General features: G+C 39.7%; 1 protein-coding gene across 1 annotated transcript in view; it reads left to right on the top strand.

The window, feature by feature from the left end:
* ZCWPW2 (zinc finger CW-type and PWWP domain containing 2) overlaps positions 1-17,280 on the top strand; it is a 46,278-nt gene that overhangs the window by 13,031 nt on the left and 15,967 nt on the right. Inside the window, exons 3-4 of the mRNA XM_060281055.1 lie at positions 15,690-15,804; positions 17,019-17,077. Coding sequence (XP_060137038.1) covers positions 15,690-15,804; positions 17,019-17,077 — 174 coding nt within the window. The remainder of the gene's footprint in view (positions 1-15,689; positions 15,805-17,018; positions 17,078-17,280) is intronic.

Below are 17,280 nucleotides of genomic sequence, written 5' to 3'. Positions count from 1 at the left end.
AACCATATGAAGAGATAAAGCAATATTGCAACAGTTGGTTGCAGTATATGCAGATTCAAAGTCTTTTTCAGGAACACAAAAAAATAGGATTCACAATTGGAAAGTCAAAATTACAAGAATTACTAATAGAAAATAAGGAGAAGCCATTATCAAAAATATATAATTTTTTGTTAGAATGGGAGCTAAAGGATGAAGTAGTTAAAGAGGTAATGACGAAATGGGCACAAGATTTAGGGAGGCCGATCTATGCGGCACAATGGGAGAGCATATGGAAAGTTTCAATGCGATTCACAGCTAGTACGAATATAAAAGAAAATATATTAAAACTCGTCTATAGATGGCATCTGACCCCCAGTAAATTAGCCAAAATTTATAGGAATGACTTAGATAACTGCTGGAAATGTGGTGAAAAAGGAGGAAATTTTTTCCATTGTTGGTGGGCCTGTGGAAAAATACGTAAATGGTGGGACGAAATTTATGAAGAAATGAAAAAAATGTTGAGGTTGACTTTTAGAAAAAAACCAGAGTATTTATTACTGAGTATTATCCCAGAAAATATTCCTGAGAATAAGAGAAATATATTCTTGTATGCGAGCGTAGCAGCAAGATTAGTGATTGCTCGGAAATGGAGGAAAGAAGATCTACCCACAATCCAAGAATGGCAATTAAAGCTAATTGAATTCATGAACCTAGAGAGAATGACTGCAGCAATTCGAAATACCTCTAAACAGAAATCTAAATTGGAATGGGGAGTGGTAGAGGAATATTTTAAAAGAATTGGTGTTAAAACAGAGTTGATGATCTGTTTAAATTAAATTAGATTGTCATGAGGAAAATTAGAATTTGGAAAACAACAATATGATAAAGTAAAAATTATCCAAAATTGAGATAGATATAACAAATGAAAGTAACGCAAATTTAAAATATATTTAGAAGGTAAGCGGTGGGAAATGACTCGGAAGGTAATTCTTTTATCCTTCCTTTTTCTTTTTTTTCCTCTTTTTTCTTTCTTGTTTATTCTTTTTTTTTCTTTTGATTAGGAATATGTGTATATAGTATTATAAGACTTATATTCAATATTATGACTGTATGATTATAAATTGTTATGTTTTTATGAAACCTAATAAAGATGTTTTTTAAAATTTAAAAAAAAAAAGAAAGGGGAGGGATGAAGGAGGATGGAATATACATTGTTTACTAGGATGGATAAAAAGGGATTGAAAACTGGATTGCTGACTTTGGAACTTGTTGGAATGGAAGGGAATAGCCGTGATCGGGGGAGAGGGAGGGAAAATTGAGAATAATTGATAAATTAAAGATTGGGAAGGTAAAAAGGACCTAAAATAAGGGTGTCCTTGGAAGAAAATTGTGGCAAGGGAGGGAACAAAATTGTATGTTTGTTAGAATCAGGAAGTAATAGTAATTGGGAGCATTAGAAAGATGTTTTTGGCAAGATGATTTGGAACGGTTGGGTGCTTCCCCCCCCTTGTCGGTCGTCCCCGGGCTGGGGGGCCCTGGTGGCAGGGGGGGCTTCTGGGGTGGGGGGGACGGGGAGGGGGGAGGGATCCAATTGGAAAAAGAATCACTCCCCTGCCGCTTTCCGTCCTCTGGGACTCTTCGTGGCAGGAGGGGTTCTGGGGGATGGGGGAGGGAGGGGGTGAGAAATGGGAATAAAAGAGAAATTATTAAAGAATATGGATAGTATATCAATATAAGATTGGAAAGATTAAAAATAGAATGAGGAATATGATAAGAAAACTGTTAAATATGATTCAAAAATGAAAATCAGATAGAAGGGAGATCGGGGAAGCCCACATAAAAACAATGTTTATGAAAAATGATTAGTTAATAATATTTTTTTTCTTTTTTCTTTTCTCTTTTCCTTTTTTTTTCTTTCTTTTTTTCTTTTTATTAAGATTGGATAGATGGTTGGATGGATACCCACTTGCGTCCCTCCTGCAAACCTGGAGCCTCTTTGTGGCAGGGGGGGGGTGTTTCTGGGGTGGGAGGGAGGAGTGGGGAGAAATTCAATCATAAAATGAACCACTGTCGACTGCCAGTTTTCCGGGGTATCCTCTTGTGGGAGGAGAGGGTCCTTGGAGGGTGGACAGAAGTAGGTGGAAAATATGATATGTTTGCTTGTGTATGTTGTTTTCTTTTTCTTTTTTACTATGCAAAAATAAATAAAATATCATTATTATTTTTTTAAAAAAGAAATTGTTATCCTATGCAATCTGTTAAGGAAAGCTTAGTTGAATAAAATTATCTTAACTAGATCTAGTAAAAATATTAACTAAAGGCTTGATGTATCATGTTTTAAGTCCACTCCAGCTTCTGGTTCTGAAACATCTGAATACCGTACTTGTTTTCAGTGCAGCAGCTCCTGCTTTTGAGTTTGTTGCTTTCGTTGGCACAGCTCCAGGAAAATGCAGGTATCTTTTTATTTTTGTCAGTGCTGGTAAGTCAATTGTACTGCACTTACCCTACTCACTGGTGTGAGATCATAACACTTGAATGAGCATCTAAAACATCCATCTGGGAGATGCTGCCATTTAGGGGCCCATATAGCATTTTACAGTTTATCTGTCCTTTAGTTTGAATTTTGGCTGGTACATCTTTAAGCATTTTAATTATAAGCTCCTGAGTTATTCCAAAGTTCAAAATAAAAGTTTGAACATTCAGTATTAGGATCTAGCAATTGCTTTTCAGAAATCAGTTGCTCTTTTCTCCTGATCGCACCTGCCCAAAAAATTCTCAGTGACAGTTGCCAGGTCAATTGATTTCAGTGAATTTCTGTTCCATACAGTATATAAATCCAGGTTACAGGTAGGTAGCCGTGTTGGTCTGGATCGAAGTAAAATAAAAAAATTCCTTCAGTAGCACCTTAAAGACCAACTAAGTTTTTATTTTGGTATGAGCTTTCGTGTGCATGCACACTTCTTCAGATACAGTGAAATGGAAGTTTCCAGGCACTTATGTAGAGAAGGGGTGGGGAGGGGTGGGGATGGGGAGGGGGGATCACTCAGAAGGGTGGTGGAAATGGGTGATTGACTGACTGATAGCTGTTGATGACCGCAAACGACTGCAAATGGTTTTGCATGAAAAAGCAAGGGTTGAGATGGCTGAAGATCGCTTATCATGTATAATGAGATAAGAACCCGATATCTCTGTTCAAACCAGGTCCCTCCATGGTTTTGAGCTTGGTGATAAGTTGCAATTCAGCAACTTCTCTTTCCAGTCTATTTCTGAAATTCTTTTGTAGTAAGACAGCTACTTTGAGATCTTGTATAGAATGTCCTGGGAGATTGAAGTGTTCTCCTACTGGTTTTTCTGTCTTCTGGTTCCTGATGTCAGATTTATGTCCATTTATCCTTTGGCGTAGGGTTTGGCCTGTTTGTCCAATATAGAGAGCTGAAGGGCACTGTTGGCATTTGATGGCATACACAATGTTAGAGGATGAGCAATTAAATAGTCCTGAGATGGTATGTTGGATGTTGTTGGGGCCAGTAATGGTGTTGTCTGGGTGTATGTGGCAGCAAAGTTGGCATCTGGGTTTATTGCAGGCTCTGGTACCAGTGTCCATGTTAAGTCTGGTGGTTGTATTATTGTGGGTGAGGAGTTGTTTAAGATTGGGTGGCTGTCTGTAGGCAATGAAAGGTCTTCCTCCCAGAGCTTGAGAAAGGGAGCGGTCATTGTCCAGGAGAGGCTGTAGATCTCTGATGATGCGTTGTACTGTTTTAGCTTGGGAGCTGTATGTGATGACTAGTGGTGTTCTGTTATTTTCTTTTTTGGGTCTGTCTTGCAGCAGGTTCTCTCTAGGTATCTGTCTGGCTCTGTTGATCTGTTGTTTAACTTCATCAGGTGGATATTTTAGTTCTAAAAAGGTTTGCTGTAGATCTCTTAGGTGAGATTCTCTGTCTGTAGAGTTGGAACAGATGCGGTTGTAACGTAAGGCCTGGCTGTATACGATGGATTGTTTGGTATGTTTGGGATGGTAGCTAGAAGCATGTAGATATGTTTGTCGGTCAGTTGGTTTTCTGTATAAGGTGGTGTCTATACGTCCATCCTGTATTTTTATAGTAGTGTCCAAAAAATGTATTTCTTGCATAGATTGGTTCATTGTTAGGTTGATGGTGGGGTGAAAGTCATTGAATGTCTGGTGGAAGGTTTCCAGGGTCTGTTGTCCATGTGTCCAGATAATAAAAATATCGTCAATGTATCGCAGGTACAGGAGAGGTTTGAGTGGGTAGGAGTTAAGGAAACGTTGTTCTAAATCTGCCATGAAGATGTTGGCATACTGTGGGGCCATGCGGGTGCCCATGGCTGTGCCGCTGATCTGGAGGAACAGGTCATCACCAAATTTGAAGTGGTTGTGGGTAAGGACAAAGTGGCAGAGTTTGGTAGCAAAGTCCACTGTGGTTTTATCTGAAATGGTGTTCCTTATGGCTTGTAAACCATCATTGTGTGGGATGTTGGTATATAGAGATTCCACATCCATAGTGGCTAGTATAGTATTGTTAGGAAGATTGTTCAAATATTGTATTTTCCTCAGAAAATCTGTGGTGTCACGTACGTAGCTGGGAGCACTGATAGCATATGGTTTCAGAACAGAGTCCATATAGCCGGAAACACCCACTGTAATGGTGCCAATACCTGAGATGATGGGGCGTCCTGGGTTTCCTGGTTTGTGTATTTTGGGTAGAAGATAGAAAGTTCCTGGCCGAGGTTCCGCTGGTGTGTTTGTGCAGAGAGTGGAGAACTCCATCAGGAATCACCCGGCCTGGCAGAAGTTCCACAAGGAAAAACAAACCATTTACCACTCTCAACTGGAGTTCTGGACTCTGTTCTGAAACCATATGCTATCAGTGCTCCCAGCTACGTACGTGACACCACAGATTTTCTGAGGAAAATACAATATTTGAACAATCTTCCTAACAATACTATACTAGCCACTATGGATGTGGAATCTCTATATACCAACATCCCACACAATGATGGTTTACAAGCCATAAGGAACACCATTTCAGATAAAACCACAGTGGACTTTGCTACCAAACTCTGCCACTTTGTCCTTACCCACAACCACTTCAAATTTGGTGATGACCTGTTCCTCCAGATCAGCGGCACAGCCATGGGCACCCGCATGGCCCCACAGTATGCCAACATCTTCATGGCAGATTTAGAACAACGTTTCCTTAACTCCTACCCACTCAAACCTCTCCTGTACCTGCGATACATTGACGATATTTTTATTATCTGGACACATGGACAACAGACCCTGGAAACCTTCCACCAGACATTCAATGACTTTCACCCCACCATCAACCTAACAATGAACCAATCTATGCAAGAAATACATTTTTTGGACACTACTATAAAAATACAGGATGGACGTATAGACACCACCTTATACAGAAAACCAACTGACCGACAAACATATCTACATGCTTCTAGCTACCATCCCAAACATACCAAACAATCCATCGTATACAGCCAGGCCTTACGTTACAACCGCATCTGTTCCAACTCTACAGACAGAGAATCTCACCTAAGAGATCTACAGCAAACCTTTTTAGAACTAAAATATCCACCTGATGAAGTTAAACAACAGATCAACAGAGCCAGACAGATACCTAGAGAGAACCTGCTGCAAGACAGACCCAAAAAAGAAAATAACAGAACACCACTAGTCATCACATACAGCTCCCAAGCTAAAACAGTACAACGCATCATCAGAGATCTACAGCCTCTCCTGGACAATGACCGCTCCCTTTCTCAAGCTCTGGGAGGAAGACCTTTCATTGCCTACAGACAGCCACCCAATCTTAAACAACTCCTCACCCACAATAATACAACCACCAGACTTAACATGGACACTGGTACCAGAGCCTGCAATAAACCCAGATGCCAACTTTGCTGCCACATACACCCAGACAACACCATTACTGGCCCCAACAACATCCAACATACCATCTCAGGACTATTTAATTGCTCATCCTCTAACATTGTGTATGCCATCAAATGCCAACAGTGCCCTTCAGCTCTCTATATTGGACAAACAGGCCAAACCCTACGCCAAAGGATAAATGGACATAAATCTGACATCAGGAACCAGAAGACAGAAAAACCAGTAGGAGAACACTTCAATCTCCCAGGACATTCTATACAAGATCTCAAAGTAGCTGTCTTACTACAAAAGAATTTCAGAAATAGACTGGAAAGAGAAGTTGCTGAATTGCAACTTATCACCAAGCTCAAAACCATGGAGGGACCTGGTTTGAACAGAGATATCGGGTTCTTATCTCATTATACATGATAAGCGATCTTCAGCCATCTCAACCCTTGCTTTTTCATGCAAAACCATTTGCAGTCGTTTGCGGTCATCAACAGCTATCAGTCAGTCAATCACCCATCTCCACCACCCTTCTGAGTGATCCCCCCTCCCCATCCCCACCCCTCCCCACCCCTTCTCTACATAAGTGCCTGGAAACTTCCATTTCACTGTATCTGAAGAAGTGTGCATGCACACGAAAGCTCATACCAAAATAAAAACTTAGTTGGTCTTTAAGGTGCTACTGAAGGAATTTTTTTATTTTATATAAATCCAGATAATTTTCACTTTCTAAAGGCAAGTTTAAATAATGTTGCCTTTGAAATTTCTGGGTTGGGCTCTATGTATCAATTCTGGATTGGAATCCATGTGCTATAGATGTATAGCTGTTAGGTGTTAATACATGCATTTTGGAGATTGGTGAATTTTCCACTGATTAAAAAGTACTGGTACTTAAATCTGTTTACAAGCAAATATGAGGCTCAGATAATAAACCCTTCCTGCCAGCCACACTTTTCTGGTTGCAGTCTCAGAAAGCAGCCAAGGTAGAAAGGAGGGAGGCCGCTGGTATATGCAGGGAGTTCGTTTCTGAGACTGCACACCAAAGAAACTACTGTAGTACTGAGAGCAACTACTACTAGGGACCCTCAAACTCCAACAGTAGCTTCCATGGGCGTAACCCTTCAGAACAGAATTAACCAAAGATCGTAATTTGAGCTGTGAAAGAATTTGTGGTGGGTTTCTGATGCTCATCTCCAGTTTGAAATAAGCATTGCCAAGCCCCCAAAGTTAATTCCCAGGCTGAGCCTAGCAAATTTCAGTGGCATTGGTACCTGAAATTTAAAAAAGGTAAAGGACCCCTGACAGTTAAGTCCAGTTGTGAACGACTCTGGGGTTGCAGCGTTCATCTTGCTTTACTGGCCGAGGGAGCCTGCGTACAGCTTCCAGATCATGTGGCCAACATGACTAAGCTGCTTCTAGTGAACCAGAGCAGCGCATGGAAACGCCATTTTCCTTCCCGCCTGAGCGGTACCTATTTATCTACTTGCACTGTGTGCTTTCGAACTGCTAGGTTGGCAGGAGCAGGGACCGAGCAACAGGGGCTCACCCCATTGCGGGGATTCAAACCGCTGACCTTCTGATCGGCAAGCCCCAGGCTCAGTGGTTTAGACCACAGCACCACCCACCTCCCTGTACCTCAAATTTACTTCAGTTAAATAATAAATGATGCCTCATAATTGAAGCTCCCTTGCACCATTAGCTCATTTGACATGGATTTCCTTTAAAATGCAATATTTGAAAGCACTTCTTGAATAGTTAAGTCAATTTCTGGAAGTGTTTAGTCACGTAAGCAGATTATATCTGCCTGTCAAAATAGCAGTACCCTGGTTTAAGCTGAAATGACATTTTTAAAGATATCTACTTCTAGATATTTGTTTCATCTTTTTGATATGTTATAAACACCCCCACACACAGAGTGAGAAATAAGTTTTGTAGAGGAAAAATACCCCAATGTGAATAGAATAATCAATACAAAATAGGATAATTCTACTAAGTAGAATATTTGAAAAGCTTTTTATTTTAAAAAGTAAGTTTCATTCTGATTCCAAAATCATTTACAGCCTGAAATACAGTTCAGTTAAACCTAAGAACTTGGATTTAAACATATACTGCATAATCATCTTAGATCTGTATGTCATCTTAATTGGATAATGGATTAGAGTTTGAAATGGCTAAGCTGGAATACACAAATGAGGTATCTTGAAAGTGCTATAGTGAGGTTTTTTAAGCCCTAGGAATTGCTTTATTAGATTAGATCAAATGCCTACGTAGTTGCGCATGCTGTTTAAAACAGTGAGTAAGTCAGATATTTGGAAGTTTGCAAGCTGAGTAACCATGGAGATGGCTATCTTCAGTAATTTCCCCCAGTATCTGGTCATTAAAAGTATGATGCCTGAATATGGAGGCTCTATTATTATTATTATTATTATTATTATTATTATTATTATTATTATTTTACTATCACAGCTAATAGTCTTACAGATCAATGACTTTCTGTACTAAGTTTCCATCTAATTTAGCAGCCATCACTGTTTCTTAGCTATGGTTTGCACAAGTTGATTCCTTTTGCTTATTTTAATTGAAACGAGTGAGCAATTTTATTGGATGGGCTGGGGAACTAAAATTTAGAGAGAGAATAATTTATCTACCTATTTCAACATTTTATGAATCTATATCATGTCTCCCCTTACTCATGTTTTCTGTCATTGTAAAACCACTGCTTTATTTCCCTAATCATTTTAGTTGCCACTTTCTGTACCTTCTCCAGTTATCCTTTTAGAAATTGAGTTACCAGAGGTGTACACAGTGTTCTGAAAGGCAGTGCAGCTTCTACTAACAGATTTGGATAGGAAGACTATCTTTAGCTGTTTTTGTCCCAATGGATATCTGAGATCAGATGTAACTCCTCTTAGGGGAGAAAATTTGGAAGAGAAACAATCTGAGGAAAGAACAATTTGAGGGAGAAAGTCCAGCATCCTCCTCACCATGGATGTAGCCAGCATTTTTGTTGGGGGGGGGGGCAGGCCTTTTGTTAGAACTTGGGGTGGAGGCACAAGTTTCCTACCCTTAAGTTAGGCTCTTTCGTGCCTCAGATTCCTTGCAATCAAATTTTAAGATGATCTTTTAAAATGTTTTTTTAAATCCTTCCAGTAGTACCTTAGGTAAAGGTAAAGGGGCCCCTGACCATCAGGTCCAGTCGTGTCCGACTCTGGGGTTGCGGAGCTCATCTCGCTCTATAGGCTGAGGGAGCCGGCGTTTGTCCGCAGACAGCTTCCGGGTCATGTGGCCAGCATGATAAAGCTGCTTCTGGCGAACCAGAGCAGCGCACAGAAATGCCGTTTACCTTCCTGCCGGAGCGGTCCCTATTTATCTACTTGCACTTTGATGTGCTTTCGAACTGCTAGGTTGGCAGGAGCTGGGACCGAGCAACAGGAGCTCACCCCGTTGCAGGGATTCGAACCGCCGACCTTCTGATCAGCAAGCCCTAGACTCTGTGGTTTAACCCACAGCGCTACCTTAGATACCAACTAAGTTTGTCATTAAGCTCTACCAATGGCAAATTTAGTTGGTCTCTAAGGTGCTACTGGAAGGATTTTTTTTATTTTGTTTCGACTACGTCAGACCAACACGGCTACCTACCTGTAACTTTTAAAATATGTTTTTCACCACAAGGTGGCACACACGTATATTGAAAACACACTAGCTTGAATCCTTTGTACTGTAAATAACTTTCTTGGAAATTCATTATTTGTATGCTTGTATTGTCAAGAAAATATCTTAAATCAAGTAATACACATTTCATCACAATGTCATTTTTTTAAAAAGTGTGCATTACTGCATTATGTGTGCACATAATTGTTGCGCATACATTACTATATCAAACAGAAGAGGTTGTGAATGACGTCTTCCCTTGTAATTAGCATTTATCCGCCTTGATAGACACACAAAAGGATGACTACTTTTGCTATCATAATTATAGTTTTGTTTGTTTTTTTAATTACAAGTATTCAAAGGGCAAACGGCTCTTTCATTAGGCATAGTTATTTGGAGCAATTAAGGGAATTAAAATAATTAGGAATTTGTGTTAGCTTATTATATTGCTGTTCTGAAAAAAGGTGATTTTTCAGGAAGATTATGTTAATTGAACCAACTATGGAGATCTAATAACACAATTTATTTTAATTTTTGCTCTTAACACTTGTGCTTGGGTTTTAAAAAAATATATATTGAAAGATTGCAAACAAACAGTGTAGTTCATTTGGTTTATTAAAATAATTACCCTTTTCTATTCTGTGTATGCTCCTATAAAATATATATGCTCCTATAAAATATAAAGTTGCAGGTTCAGGGGGGACCATGCACACAAGCAACGAGGATGCAGAGCATTACTTGCAAAGAGCAAGTAGTTCCTTTTGTATGGTGCATATCATTAAAAAGTTAGCTTCGCCTATTTGAACAGCTTCATGGTTTGGACAGCTATACAGAATACGTAGGGTTGGATTCAGAGATAGTCATGCTTAAAGTAGTCATGTATTCCAACTTAATCCCCTTGATTTTAGTGGGTCTGTGCTAAAGTTGACTTAAGTTTCGATTTCATCCCATTGCTTTCTCTGGGTCTGTTTAAAAAATACTAAACTGTATTTAACTCAGAGTTTAATAATAATAATAATAATAATAATAATAATAATAATAATAATAATAGGAGTTAAAAGGATGTTAATAGAAAACCTTGGCTTGGGGTAAGAGCATTATTCATCAAGTATTACTCTGAAGCAACACCATTCATTTTAGTAAGACTTGTACGTAAGTTTAAGACAACGGATTGCACCAGAAACTGAAGTGGGTACAAAAATAAAAAAGCAATACTGGGAACACCTGCGTAATTGTTGTGGGTCACGCTAATTTCCCCAAACGTAGAGACGAGAATGGGAAGCTGAACAGCTGCTCAACCTTGCTAGATGACACCAAGCTTGGAAATGTCTCCTAAAGCTACAATTCTAAATGAATTTATATGTAAATAAAATCTAATTCAATCCATTTGACCTTACTTCCAAGTAAACATGCACAGCTCCAATTTGTAATCTCCCCCCCCCCCCCAAATTGTAATCTTAAGTGATTCTATGGAAAAACTGGTGTCTTTCCAATGTGTTGTCATTTTCGCTGAGGTTGGCTTGGACTAACGTTATTCCCCTTCATTTGTTTGTTGCAGGGCCATTTATTTCAGAAGTTTAGGAAAGCAAAAACAATTTAATAAAGTGTTTGTGTGCTGGGTGCATATGTTGTCCTCTTTGTTGTGATCCGTGGTATTACTGGCTCTTTGATTATTTTTTAATGTAGTAGTGAAAGCTAAAGGCCAAATGAGGGCATGATTAATAACATTCCCACATCTATTCCTTTTGAAGCCTTTACCAACCCAGAATAAAATAAGAATAAAATCATGCCATTGATCCTATTTGTGCATGAGATCTTAACAAAACCTTAAGGAAACTTCTGGATTCACAACATCATCTGTGAAAGTGCTTGCATTCCCAAGGCAGAATTGCTAACCAAGGTTGTGTGCACGTGTTAGGAGTCCAGTAGCCGGCTTGGTAACACAGCGACCGTAGTTAATTTAAAAGGTTGATTTATTGTCAAAACAAACAGACAACTCGGGACAGCTCTAACACGGCCCCGCCATCATTAATCATGATGACCCTTCTGAAGCCTACTTCCAGCGAGATCAGAAGCAACTGAACTTTCGCTTCATACGTATTTTTTGCTTCCTATCTTGGAGCCCTCCCATTCGTTGAGACCTCAGACTGAGTGAGTCAGCTCCCTACTCTCCCCCATTCTCTGTGAGGCTGTCTCTTAATTCTTTCCCTCGTGTTTGTGCTTCTGGCATTCTCGCTGCCTCACCGCCATTCCCTTATCAGCCGGCATTCCAAGGGGCGGGGGACTTGGTACGAGCAGATGCTGATCCTGCGTGGCAGTTAATCCTCTCTGTTCCTTGCTGCTGTCTTCCGCTGGCTGCAACCCTTCCCTGGGAGCTGGCTCATTCGTGACAGCACATTACTGGTTTAAAATGCAACCAGGTTGTTATTTTTCTCAATTTGGGTCAAAGCTGGGCTGGAGAAAAACACATCAAAACACAGTACTGTAATTCATTTTTTAAAAACACCAGATCGTGTCTAATGTTGTGGGTATACCACTTCCCAAAGTATCAGTCGGAGTGCATTGGGTGCAGAGTAAATGAGAGTGTGTACACAGCCTAAGTCAGGCATAGGCAACCTTGGCTCTCCAGATGTTTTGGAACTACAACTCCCATGATCCCTAGCTAACAGGGCCAGTGGTCAGGCATCATGGGAGTTGTAGTTCCAAAACATCTGGAGAGCCAAGGCTGCCTTTGCCTGGCCTAAGTATTGGGAAATGCCATGGTTAAAATGTTTTTTTACTTTTAAAAACACGTTTCCATTTGTATTTTGACTTTTAAAAGTCTAAGCCAGTGGTTCCCAAAGTGGGTGGGTGCCACCCCCTGGGGGATGGTGGGATTACCTAGGAGGGCACTAAGAGGCATAGGGGCAGCAGCTGGAGATGTAAATGACTATAGCATTTGGGTTTTGAATAAGTGTGCAATTAATTAATTGGGTTTTGAATAAGTGTGCAATTAATTTTTTTACTGTGTTGATTTTAATTGTGTGATGTTCCTCAGTGGGTCGTGCAAACCACTATTTAGAATAATATTCTTTTTTTACAGGGTAGGGGGCACTGGGAACTTGATCTAGGCCCTATGAGAGCAGTGCTTGGAAGCTTTACTTGCAATGGTTGAGGTGGAAAACCTTTCGTAAATGCTTTTTGGTTTTGATTTAGAATGTCACTGTGCACACTAATTCTCCCAATACTGGCAGTTGTATAGACACCTTAGATCATCTTTGCATGGACCTAAAAGTTTGAAGGCTGTCTAAAGAGAAACAGGGAACCCAGGACCATATGTCTACAAGGCAGTGCAATCTTAAATGTTTCAATAACAAATGCTTTTAGCCAGGGCTTTTTTTCCCCCAGTTGGAACTCACCAGAACTCAGTTCCAGCACCTCTTTCTCTAGAAAAATAGCACTGCTTTTAGCCATTTTACTCTGCTTGGTAGCGCATTTGTATTTTAAAGGAGTACGTGAGAGCTGGATAAAGAGACAAGTCTATTGTGAAAGGAGTATACCCAAGACAGGCGAGTCAGCTTGTATAAGAGAAATAGATGCCACCATTTTTGAGAGGTAGGAAAATGAAATTTATTTATTTTTTGAAAGGTTCAAAGTGACCTTGTGTATCAGGAGTTGATTGTTTCAGAATTCCATAAACCCATGAGGGTACTACCGGTATAGTTGAGTGCTTTATTATCTCAACTTTGAACTGGAACTCTAAAGTGTTTCTCAGGCTGCTTTTATGCCTTAACTGCAAGATGTACAGTAGAGTATCCATAAATAATTTGCTTGTTTGCTTTACTCCATTTTTCCAGATATAAAATGTGTTTCTTTTTATAAATCCACATTTGCTTGAATATGAGTGGTATGATTTGTTTGCTTGCTTGCTTGCTTGCTTGCTTGCTTTGTGGGGGTTCCAGAGAACATATTATGGGGCATCTGTATAAATATAGTAAATCAATAACTAAATAATTGATAGGGCAGATACTCCTGGTCAAAGGTAGTACAGTAAGCCTGCAATTTAGGTTCACCTTACCTACGCGATCTCAATAAATAAAACACGGGGGGGGGGGAATCAAAATATTTTAATTTATCTGCACTTTTGACTCAGATAACTAGTAACTGCAGGGGTGTTAGTTGAAGAAAATTATGTTGTACAAGTTTAATATTTCATAGTACCGCATGGGTGTAGCAAGGATCAGAACTGAGCCAACACAAGCTATTTTGCTGCTTGAAGAAAAGGTCAGGATTGCACCCTCCCTGTTCCAAATGCAAAAGCCAGATCTTACTTGGTGAAAGGACCACATCCTCTCCCCTACCTGAGGGCAACAGAATAACTTAAGAGGTGCAAAGGAAATGGTAGAAGGATTCCCATCTCTAACATTTGCCACCCGAGGCAGCTGTCTCACTCTGTCTAATGGTACCAGTAGGAGCAGCCCTGGAACTAAAGAAGAGCAGGGCCCAAGACAATAGTCAAGAAAGCATGCAGAAACTGTTTCCTGCCCTTCTCTGAAGAGATAACATTGGTGAAAGCAGCCTTTTGTCTATAGAGGACTAGATTGAGATTCCACGCTCCCCTACACATGCTGTATCTTCCTATAGGAAAACTAATCCAACAAGTTGTGCTTCAAAAAATAGACTGTCTGTTGACAATATGATGGTAAAAAGAAAGAAAATATTAATAACTTCTAATCAGTTCTCTTTTATTATCAAGGAGAATGCAATTTACAATTTCTGCCTAAGCAGGGATTAGATGTTGAGTTTAGTTACTGGTGCCTAGCAACAAGCTAAAGGCATTTCTGTTAGATTTGCTTTTTATAATATTAAGGTAACCCTCTAAACTTAAATCTCTTTAATCATAATAGCCTATATTTTGGGATTGTATAAATTAAGAATAGGAGCCTTTCATCTTTGCCGCTAAAGACTTCTTTTTTCCCAACGTTGATTTCAGTTCAGTAAATGCAAATACAGTACTAACAAACAGCATTACCAAGTTGCAATATAATGTTTGATCAGCAAGTACTGCATTGAAGTTCATTGTTTCAAAGGTTCCAGGTCATGCTCATAGTTTTGCTAACTATTGTACCTTAAGCCTACAAGAGAGATTGCATAACAATTGAAATAGTACACAATAAATGGCTCTGTACATAGCAGAACTGGGCACGTTCAAGAGCATGCGAAAAATTGTGTGGCTTCTACAGTTCAGCTTCCACAGGCCTAGTTCTCTTTAAACTACAGAGTCTCCTTTTGTCTAAACTATGCTGTATTCCTTTTTTCATTAATGCAGGGGACTTCTTTCTCACCTGTGCTTCATCACACCGGAAGTCCTCAAAACAGCTTTATTTTTACTTCACTTTCACTTTATTTCCCTTTCCACTCAAAGCAAGATAATTCTCAAAGACCTAGTTATAGTCAGTACAAAACTTAGTAAAACAGCATATTTTTATTGGTTTGGGCTGAAGTCATAGATACAATTATTTGAACTCAATAGGGCTTCCTTCTGAGTAGACTTGTATAGAATTGCACTGTTAATCTGTTATTTCAAATGCCCATGCTAAAATTACACAGTTGTAAATGACATGGGTTTTTTTTTTAAAAAAAAGATTGATTGCATATGTAGTTGATACTGGATTTCACAGGTAGGTGTGCGTATTTACATTTATTTATAAGCTCCCAAAAATGAAGAGTTCAAAACTCTACCAACAGGATCTAACCCAGGACCAGGCAAAGACATTTTGACCTATGAGACAAAATCAAATTATCCTCCTCCTCGTTTAAATGGGAGAAATAGACAACTTGTTGTCCTTTAATGTCACCCCAAAACTGCCAAATATAGGTCAGCTGTGTGCGTGACTGCCTCATGTAAGTTCTAAAAACTGATATGGACATCTATTTTATTTTTTATTTTTTAAATGGGTGTTTCCATTTGGGGGAGGGTTATTAAAATGGGTTCATAATCTTACATTTATGAATATATAATTATATATATTTGCAACAGCAGGTGTATGTACCGCAACACACCCAAGACTAGCTGAGTCCATGCATTTTTTTGCACGTATTTGTAACTTCAGAAACATAGTACTAATACTTTGAAAACTAATACAATGTGTGTGTTTTTCTGCAGGCAAATGTATACAAGAGGGGAAAAGTCTGGTATGAAAGTGCATTAGAAGAAGCAAACAAATTGCTGGCCTGTTCTGCTCAGCAAAGGCTTGAAATGTGCTACCTCTCAAAAAAGGGTACAGTTATCTGGCTTTCTGTATCTAAATACTGTATTGACTTCATTGCTGTATTTGTTTGTATGCAAAGAGGATTCCTTCCCTAGTAATTGTAATATAGTTGTACAGTAATTGTAGTATACGGTAATATAACTATTTCAAATTATTAAATGAAAACTAAGGCTTTATATGTATAAGTGCTTCATGCAGATTGCTTGTGACCCTCGCTCCTTTATCTGTCTTCTACTTGTGGTGCTCATTCATGACATGCACCCGTTTGATATGTGGGGGTTGATTCTGCACAACATGTGTCCTTTCAAGGAGTGCTGCCATGATCCTCCGCACATGATGTTTTCTGTAGATGCCTGCCTCCATGTTGACCGTGTCGTAATCCTGAATGTAGATAGTGAGGCTGGTGCTGCTTCCTGGGAGGAGGGGTGCGGCGGCAGTCCGTGAGGTCAGCATGGTGCGAAGGCGCTGGCAGAGCCATTCTGGCACTCCTGGCAGTGGACCTCCACGACACTAACCTCCCCACCACCTCCCCGCTTCCCTTCTACTTTCCAGTAAGCAGCAGCATAAGCAAATGGAGGTCAGGTGAGCAGCAAAGCCCCCCAAAACCATCCACTGCTGGAAAACACGACCACCAGAGGTGATAGCACTGTGTAAAACAATTCCACGGGTGGGGGGGGGGCGCAGGTAAGCCCCACCCCACATAATTGATCACAAGTTGTTGCACATGCACACCATTTGAACGGCATTGACCTTCAACTTGGGGGTGGCTCAGCCCCCTCAAATATTTTATGAGGGGGGCAAAGGGACCTCAGCCTATAGGAGTTGGCTGGTATCCACTGGTATCCACAGCAGATTAAACTGTGTGTGTTTGGTGCACATCTGGAAATTTTGTGCAGGTATTTATAGCAGTACAGAAAGCTACCATGCAGTCCGCTATAATATACCTATATATTTAATAAAATAATGTATCAGAGAACAGGATCAGAATAACTATGAAAAGTATCTGAAGAAGTGTGCATGCACATGAAAGCTCATACCAATGACAAACTTAGTTGGTCTCTAAGGTGCTACTGGAAGGATTTTTTTCATTTTGTTTTGACTACGTCAGACCAACACGACTATCTACCTGTAACTAGAACTATGAAAAGTAATTTTATTTGCCAGTAAACTATTTTTACTCAGTTATTGCTTTTGCTCATTTACCAATGTTTGGTTTTTTTTAGATGCAGTAAAGAATAAAGAAGCCGAAACAAAATCTGACATGATCATTTGCAGAAAAAATGTAAGATTTAATACGTATTCTTACATTCTTAATGGATTGGTGGATCCTACTTTTTTGCAAACCAAAGTTACACTTTCAGCTTCAATTTGTTGTTGTTGTTGCTGCTGCTGCTGTGGTGGTGCTGTTGTCATTATCTCAGTGGCATTTCCTTGATAGTGGAATTCACTTCCTGGGGAAGTGCAGTTGCCTCCCACGCTATTAAT

The sequence above is a fragment of the Zootoca vivipara genome, chromosome 12 (assembly GCF_963506605.1).
Source record: "Zootoca vivipara chromosome 12, rZooViv1.1, whole genome shotgun sequence".
In the NCBI taxonomy this organism is placed as follows: Eukaryota; Metazoa; Chordata; class Lepidosauria; order Squamata; family Lacertidae; genus Zootoca; species Zootoca vivipara.
This window is presented reverse-complemented; position numbering and strand designations above follow the sequence as displayed.